General features: G+C 39.3%; 2 protein-coding genes across 3 annotated transcripts in view; one reads left to right on the top strand and one right to left on the bottom strand.

Moving 5' to 3' along the window:
• Positions 1-432: 432 nt before the first annotated feature.
• On the bottom strand, positions 433-2,791 carry PTRH2 (peptidyl-tRNA hydrolase 2). 2 transcript variants are annotated; one of them, XM_053454597.1, is made up of 2 exons: positions 2,771-2,791; positions 433-1,058 (listed from the first exon to the last, which is right to left on the bottom strand). In XM_053454597.1, exon 2 carries the CDS (start codon positions 1,045-1,047, stop codon positions 532-534), a length of 516 nt encoding a protein of 171 aa, XP_053310572.1. In that variant the 5' UTR covers positions 1,048-1,058; positions 2,771-2,791; the 3' UTR covers positions 433-531. The 2 variants fall into 2 exon arrangements, with proteins under 2 accessions (XP_053310572.1, XP_053310571.1); XM_053454596.1 differs by lacking the exon at positions 2,771-2,791 and adding an exon at positions 2,551-2,687.
• A 58-nt stretch (positions 2,792-2,849) lies between these two features.
• Positions 2,850-8,775, top strand: part of VMP1 (vacuole membrane protein 1) — a 75,092-nt gene continuing 69,166 nt past the window's right edge. Inside the window, exon 1 of the mRNA XM_053454595.1 lies at positions 2,850-2,941. The gene's annotated coding sequence lies outside the window, so the exon portion shown is untranslated. The remainder of the gene's footprint in view (positions 2,942-8,775) is intronic.

Here is an 8,775-nt window from a genome sequence, read left to right as displayed (position 1 = left end):
CTAAACTCTTTAGTAAGCCCCCTCCAAAGCTTCCCAGCCAACCAATCCACTATTGTGACACTGATATTGGACTTAAATAATAATACACGTGACTAGTTAAAAAAAAAACTGTATTTGTTGTTTTGTTTTTTAGGTATATCCAGTGGGGATCTCTCAAAAAAAGGTGACAAGGCCACTGAAACGCATACAAAATAGTTTTGGCAAGATATGCTATGTTGGTGTTAACCATCATGCAGCTCTGTCCCAAAATTCTCAGCTAACCAGTGGCTGAAAATGGAAAACTGGACTTAAGAGTGCAACAACTGCTGGAGATCTACCTGCTGGCTACCACCACAATATCTATTGTTCAAATCTCATTAAACCAATCTTTTATATACGTCACACTTAGATTTTAGATTGTCTTAAATTAAGGACATATTATGTACTCAGGCCTTTAGCATTTAAAATATTTCTTTATACTGGTAATGTTAATACATTGCCATTGGTGTTACAAAATGGTTGCTTCCCCCCAAAACAAACTTGTCATTAATCTCAGTAGAGCTTTAAATGTCCAGTCACTTTGTCAATTAAGTCAGCAGGTCCTGGTCCAACGCCGAGCACTGTTCTAGATCCTGGCGCTATCTGTGTACGGCCTGCATCCTGAATCAAACTAATGGTCAATCCTAGCTCCTTAGCATGTCTGAGAAGTTCTACCAAAGAATCTTCGTCTGGTGCTCTTACAACCACCTTTGGTTGTCCACAATATTCCCATTGCTTAAGCATTTCAGGATTTCTCTTTAAAAGTTGTTTGTAGGCAGATACAGCAGCATGTGAACACTGTGCAGCTACTTTGCCCTTTCCCATTTTCAGATCATTGCGGACAACTATTATCATTTTGAACTCTCCGCTTTCTCCCATAATACTGGTTTCACTTCCTGCCTCGTTGGCAACAATGGTCTTTATGGTTCGGGAGCACCCATAACGGCCACGCATGTTCCAGCCTAGAAAGACACCACACGCTATTCCTGCTGCAAGAGCAAGGGCTCCAGAGTTTGATAAATAATCCATTCCAAATGAGCCTAAAATGACAAATACCATTTAAACACATTATTATGAAAATAAAGACAGTTACTAGTTGTTTTGCATGCACAATAAAATCAAATGTCTTCATTTTTTTTCTTCTCACAAACAAAAAAATCATTTTGAAGACAGTCTGTGTCAATATATATGAAATTTTACCATTTACAAATTATTTTTTATGTTTTGGAAAACAGTTAGGTTGAGATAAAAAGTGACAGATCACAACTTGCGTGGTTCATTTTAAATTATTTATAATAAAGGATTTTCAAAATGATGAGTGTTTGGGGCAATTATCGAACACATCTTTCTTTTTTCTGCACCAATTCATGCCATTCAAGTCTGAGACTTTTAAATGATCAATCATTAAGTGGAGGTCATCACTTCCATGGTATAACAACCATCCAAAGCAGAGACTCAGCATGAACTTCTACGATAAAACATTCCCCATGTCTCTACACGGACCTCTAAGTATCAATTATCTGGGTAACACCTATATTGTCTTATTCTTCCTTTAGATCCATTTTAACCTGCAAGGCTAAAATGTCTGTTGCTAATTTTGAACAATCTTTCACAGACATGCCTTGAACATTTAGTTACTCCAACATTGTTGCACATATTAAGTTATCTTTCACATGGGACCAGTACTAGGAGAAGCTATTAATATTCTCTACTGAAATCTTCGAAGCCTCCAGACAGTATTTAGTTCTTTTACATTCCTTTTATTGACTGCAAGCTATTTTCAACAACACAATCTAATTTTGTTTTAACCAAAAGGATAGTTCTTTTTACTGTATTCTTGTGCAAACAAGCAATTGTCTGCTCACTACACTGCATCTGCTACATAATTCATTATGCCTGCTAAGCACCCAAAAAACTACTTTCACAAACCGTCATTAATTGACCAACGAGCAGAAGTGGCCGAGAAATGACAAGTACTTATTACTATTAACTAATGTGCCCGTTGTTGAAATAATGGGGCCAAAAATCTCTCTTTATTACTTTTTCTCTCCTTTCATTTTTCCTGTTATTCCCCTATTCAAGTCAGTTTTAATAAGTCCGCCGTTTATACGTTTTTTTTTTAAAAATGTTGCCCTATATTTTATAAATGATTTTTTCTTCATTGTTTTTATACATTATATTTTGTGGAATGGAGGAAAACAAGCTCCAGAACTCCTACCATCTCCATGCAAGCAAAATGATATGTGTAAAGATGTCTATCATTGCACCTATTTCTACACCTAACAGAAGAGCTAACAACTGCCCCCACTCTCTTTCAATCAGCCTAAGACGACTAATCGATGATAAAAGCAAAGAGGGTTTAATGAGATCCCCTTTGCGCGCCAGTGAATAAGAAGGACACTGAACCAGACGAATCGCCACCCAAAAGCAATAATGTCAAATAATACATATGGCGTGTATCTGTACAGTGCTTTCTGCTGGGCAGGCAGGGTCAGTGCAATCGTAGCTTATTATAGGTTTCAATAGATTTACCCTGGCGATTCAAAGACTTCAACTACAAGCCGGCTTCCACCCTCACGTTGCGCCCAGCAAACAACTTCCTGAAACTTCCTTTGACTGTGTCGCACACATATGACGTCAACATGCGGTTTCCCATCTCGCTGCGTTTTAATTTTATTTTTAAAATAAAGGCTCCTCCGTTTACAGCCAAAATAATCATAAAAATGCACGGACTCTCTGGAAAATAACTAACCCGCCTGCGGGATCCTAGCTTGCAACAAAACCAAAGGCGTGGTTTCAGCGTCTCATTCACGAAGGGGGGCGGTGTTGGCGAAAGTGACGTCAGGGCAACTTCCGGTGGACTGACCCGGTGAGTGTGACAGATCGCTGGTGAGGCAGATCAGAGTGAGAGACAGCCGAGGAGGTGAGCCGGGTTTGGGGTGAGGAGTGGTGATTTGTGTGAGAGAGAAACGACTGAAAGAGACCCGACTGGCGTCATGGCGGTGTGACCCCGGTTTGCCATACATTTGCGTGTATTGTATGTTAGTGCATTGTGTTAGTCCGGGTCTGTACATGTGCAGTGAGGGGTGACGAAGCAAGGAGCTGTGTCCTGAGTGGGACCGTCAGTCACAGAGCATCGTGCGTGTCAAGCGGACAGGCAGGGATCACTAACAACCTGCTCCCACAGACATAGAAATGACCTGTTCAGTGTATGGGCTTCTATACACGGAGGCATTTATGAAATGCATGCTTTCACTTTGTTATTAAGCCTAGATGGAGTGTTTTATCGAAAGTGATATCAATTTTTGGACCATGTAGAGTCGGATTTTGTTGCATAGGATGTAGTCGTCCAGATAAAAGGTATCGACTTGTAAACAATATTTAATGTAAATAAGTATAGAGTTTGCCTTTCTAATCATAGGATGACTTAGGGAACCAGGTTTGACGAGTTATTCCGGATTTGTGTTTTGTTTTAGTTTTTTTGTTTTTTAACATTCTTTAGTGATGTCTTTATCCACGCAGCTTAACAGTGATTACTATAATGTGCTACCGAATCTGCAGGTGGTATATACATAAATGTGATTTACATGAAGCGCAGTGGGCCCCCCCCTCGCAACCTTACAGGCTAGCAATTTAACACAAAGAGAATGTGGGAGAGAGATAGTGGAAGACAAGAAGGGCATTGCTGCTAGACATTTAGTATCAATGGCTGATAGTCTGCCCAACAAAGCAGATCATTTGGAAATCCTCTGTGGTGAGATGTTAGCTGCAGCTATAATGTTGACAATTGGTTGATGCTGCCATTTTTATAAAATTGTTAGTGTTGCGTGTGTAGCTGAAATTAGTCTGCAGCGATCTCCTCTTTCCTTGGTTTATTCCAAATGGTGGAGTTGAATCAATTTTGAATGCATTTGTTTACATAACACGATCCTTACATATAATAAACACAAACAGAACAGTGAAACACAAATGTTTTGGGATAAATGTATGGCATATTGAATTGGGATTTGAAATTCGAACTCCGCTTATGACGGGGGGGGGGAGACAAAAACAAATAGACTGAATTATCCCTTTAGGAATCTATGAACAAATAGCATTTGAGTTGTCAGAGAGTTAAAGTCCAAGCCAATACTGATAGATTTTTTTAGTGTGTTCTTTTGGATTGCTGGACTCAGCTGAGTTGTATTAAGGTGATCGGAACGATGTATGCAGTGTTGGAAAGAGGAGTGAGCTCAAAGTATAAATAACGGTAAAATATTTTCAAAGCCATCTGTTTTTAAGCAGGAAAAATATAATGGAGTACACGCATTCATGATGACAGGGAGACTCTCAAAACTAAATCTCTGCATTTCCCGAGACATAACCTGCTGCAAACTTTTGGTGCCATCCTCTCCCCTGATCCCCCCTCTGAATTTAGAGAGCGTGAGAGAGTGCCGAAATTCTGTACATTTACAATTCTTATGAGTATGTCTAAAAAGTATATACAGTGTGTGTGTATATATGCATACATAATCTTTGCAAATGAATGCTCACGTTGGTCCCTGAGAACAAACATCTTATCATCTTCATAGAATGAGGTGTGAAGTCACACAGATTTCAAAATCCTCAAGACCTATTGGATTTGTAAAACAGGTTCCAATGCCCCAAAAGCGTCTATGACTTTATATCGTCTGTGAATTTGTTGGCCCAGCAAGCAATGTCTTTTAAACTTCTGAAGACTGCTTTAAATACTGCTTGCTTAACAACCTCAATGAGTTATTTTTACCATGAAATTAGAATATATAACGTACATCTGTTTTATTCTGATTGTCAATGTGTTTTCATGCTTGAAACAGAAATCAATATTGAATACATATAGTGAAATATGTAAATTTTTCTTGTCGTAATTAATGTTTCCACGTCGGTAAACAGTGAAATATTAACAGATTGCCAAAGGGCTAAACACTAACAACCCTCCAAGGATCAAAGTGCTACTGGTATGTCAGGGGCACTGGACTATGTACTCTTTATTTATTTTTTAATTAAGCTACTATTTCTGTGCATTAAACGAGTGTGTGTATATGTATGTATGTGGGAACAGAGATAAATATGTGGAGGGATAAGGGTTTGTAGAGATGTTCCAAAAGAAAGAGAAGTGGAGAAATGTGGACTAGTCTGAGCATATTGGAAAGTGAAGGGATACCAAGGCTTAGTGCCCCCTACTGGTTGATAATTTAAGCTGTAAATGGATCAGATGATAAACGGTGTATAGTGAGACGGCGCAGGGGTGAATGGTCAATCAGTATTGTGGGTAGATAAAGGAAAGTGTTGCCGCTGCAGCGTAGCCAAGTTTAAGTCATTGGGCTACTAAACTTAATTTAGTTAATTTTAATTAAACTCCTCTCTAGCAATGTGGTGCAGTATTGTGCTCAGTTTTTATTATTCACGATCTATTGAAGAAACGGAGGGCATAACAATTGCTTATGCATTTGTAATTTAACGTACTCAATTATTTCAAGACAGTAGACTGGCAAGATAAACAGGCTTCACTTGCCTACTTGTCTAGTAGGTTGGTTCTAATGTGTACCAAACACCATTTGATGCAGGATGTTCATTCTTGTATCAGCAAAACCTGTTATCTGTTTACTGATGCACTGAAATATCATAGGTGAGGTTGAATGAGTAAATGAGTGATTGAATGAATGTATAATGTTTTGGGGCAGAGGTCATACAGGGAGGCTGTTTTTCATTCCCAGTAAGGCCCTGTTTCCACTGTATAAACAGTGGGAAGATTGGAGCAAATATGAAGGTAAGCTTAAGGAGGCAAACCATATTATAAGATGTGCCAAAGCACATTGCCAGGTAAACAAAAAGGGTGATACAACCTTTTTTTAGCTATATACGTGAAAGAAGAAAACATAAAGCAGGAATAATTAAACTAAAGACACGTGAATTGAGTTATATAACTGATAAATATTTTATTAAATCTGTGTTTTTACAGAGGTGAGGGGGACCCTTATTGACAAAGAGAAATAGAATGAGATGTATAACAGGGTGTTTACATAGGGAGAAGTTCTACTTGGACTTTTGAAAGCAAAAACAGACAATCCATGGTACCCGATGGGGTGCACAAAACTGTAGGCAGACTTATTTAACCAGTCACCGCTGGCAGGAGTAGTTCCAGATGACTTGGAAGTTGGCAACTGTAGTACCACTTCTACTAGTGGGAAAGCTCAGCCAACTTACAGACCAGTCTTATGTCATTAGTAGTTTACGACAAGGAGATGTGAAGCCAACTTTCTTTTGAAATGTGTGACTAAAATAATAGATCAGGGAGGATCTGTTGATGCAGCCTATCTACATTTCAGTAAGGAATTCAACAATGTCCCCCATAGAAAACATGTAAGTATATTGCAGTCCTTGGGTTTGGATGCCATAATAGTTGAATGGATGAAACAATGGTTGAGTGGCAGATGACAGAAGGTTATAGTTAATGGTGTATATTCAGAGGAAGGACTTGTTACAAGCGAGGTACCTCAAGGGTCACTATTGGGACATGTATTTTTTAATATTGATATTATTACAGGAGGTTTGAATGGCAAGGTGTGCCTTTTTGCAGATTATATAAAGGTCTGCTGCTGTGTAGACCTTCCTGGTAAAATGGCAAATTATTTTAGTAAATTAAAAGTATAGTTGAGTGTGTGGCAGCTGCAGTTTATATAAAAATACCTCAGCTGCACATATCATTAGTGACACTGTTCTGTCACTGGCAACAAAAGAGAGGGACTTAAGAGTAATTGTTTCTGATTGCTTAAAGGAAGCAGACAATTCAATACAGCATTGAAAAAAGCACAAGAGTGCTGGGTTGTGTAGCAAGAGACATTAGTAGCAGGAAAAAGGGAGGTAGTTATGCTACTTTACAGATCTCTAGTAAGGCCTCACTTGAGATTGTGTCCAATTGTGGAAACCCCATCTCCAGAAGGATATGGACACATTGGAGAGGGTCCAGAAGAGGGCTACAAAATGGTAAGTGGTTTGCAAGATAGAAATCAGGAAAGACTGAATAATCTTAATATGTATAGCTTGGAGTATATACATACCGTATTTGCTCGATTATACCCCTCATCTTATAATCGGGGTCATCTTATAATCAGACCTCAAATAGGTCTGACTATGAGACTAAGATCCAGATCCCCCGCAGCGCTGCAGGGGACCTGGATCCTCCTGTCTGGTAACCCCCTCCCCCAACTTACCGGTGTTTCTGACTCCCTGGTGTGTAGTCGGGCAGCGGGTAGACGTCTACGTGATTCGTGTAGGCAACTTCCACTGCAGCCCGGAAGGAGGTGCGGTTGGCAGCAGGTGTTGTCTGCGTCCATCGCGCAGACCTTCCCGGGCTGTTAGAGAGGAGAGTTTTTCCTCTTACGGCCGGAGGGTGCATGCATGTGATAGACATAAAGCTGCCCTTGCTATGGGACTAGACCAGGGACTGATAAGGGATTTAATTATCTTGCTTCGGTAACTAGATTGGTCTAATGGTTCTTATCTGCAGTCAAATTCTATGTTTCACTCCAATTGTAAAGGTGTGTCCCGATGTGGAGCTCCTTTCTCACTTTTGCAACCAGACCCCGCTGACAAGGTCCGTAAGCTGGAAACGTGTGTCTGGAGGTTGTTGATTCCATCGTGCAAAGGAAATTTGCTTCTTATTTCAGTTCTGGACTTCCCCATCAGTAACTTTCTGAAGAACTTCTACTTGTGATTGCGAGATTGCTTTTTCCCTTGAAATCTAAAATGGTAAACAAATCAACTTCCTTCATAATGGTGTGTGTGATCTTGTAAAAGAAAATGAGGCTATACTATCTGAAGAGTCAGGACCTATTTATAATACTATTAAATTAAAAAAAGACTAGTGTACAGTAAGATGATTTTCTTCATGATTCAACTAACATTCAGAACACCTTTTTTATTTAAATGCAGCATTGATTTTATTTTTGAGCCCTTCCTGACTGTCTAAAGTCCGAAATAGTTACGTGGCAAGCCTAGTGATTAAACTGTAATTAAGTTTTGTTTTAGTACAGTGTAGTGTGGCCTAGTATTTGACCTAGAAATGTCCCTCCCAGTGATGACAAATGAACTTGCCAGTTGCTGTGCCGAATGAAGCATGCTCAGGTGGACCAGAACACCAACAACCAACCAAAGACACAATAACCAAATTAACCTTAGGGACTGGTCAGTGTCAGAGTATTGTTCCCATTGCCAGTTTTATATTTAGACTTATTGTTTTTAAGTGAGTTAATTTTGTGGTAATTATTTGTCACTTTTGATATTATTCACCACAGCTATATTGTTCCTTGGCATATGCTCTGGGTTGGGTATAGCAGGCTGTTTCCCTATTCTTTCTGTGAACTTAGACTATGTACCTTGCTTGCGTGAAGAGGCAGCTTGTTAACAGATCTGGCCCTGGGGAAAACACATGTATCATTTAGCAGCCTTAAAATGTGATAATTGCAGGTGTATTTTGGGTTTCTCTATTACATTAGGAGTGTGAAAATATTACATGATGCTCAATGACACCTTAGTGTTTAGCTGGAATACCTGAGGATGTCTCTCTATAACCACACGAAATGTCCCTGTTCTTCAGGTTGGGAAAAACAAATATTTTCATAGAACGGATCTCTGTTCTTTAAACATTAGTATCGGATTTCAAGATACATCTCTTGTTGCTAGCATGAAAGGATTAAGACTTAGCTAGATAATACGCAACAGCCTGTATAAAATTAC

This window comes from Spea bombifrons, chromosome 2, assembly GCF_027358695.1.
Source record: "Spea bombifrons isolate aSpeBom1 chromosome 2, aSpeBom1.2.pri, whole genome shotgun sequence".
NCBI classification, from domain to species: domain Eukaryota; kingdom Metazoa; phylum Chordata; class Amphibia; order Anura; family Pelobatidae; genus Spea; species Spea bombifrons.
Note: the sequence above shows the minus strand (reverse complement) of the source record. Positions and strands in the feature narration are given on the sequence as shown.

Coding starts and splice junctions, on each gene's coding strand:
- PTRH2 (XM_053454597.1), bottom strand. CDS start 1,047: ATGGATTATTTATCAAACTCTGGAGCCCTTGCTCTTGCAGCAGGAATA.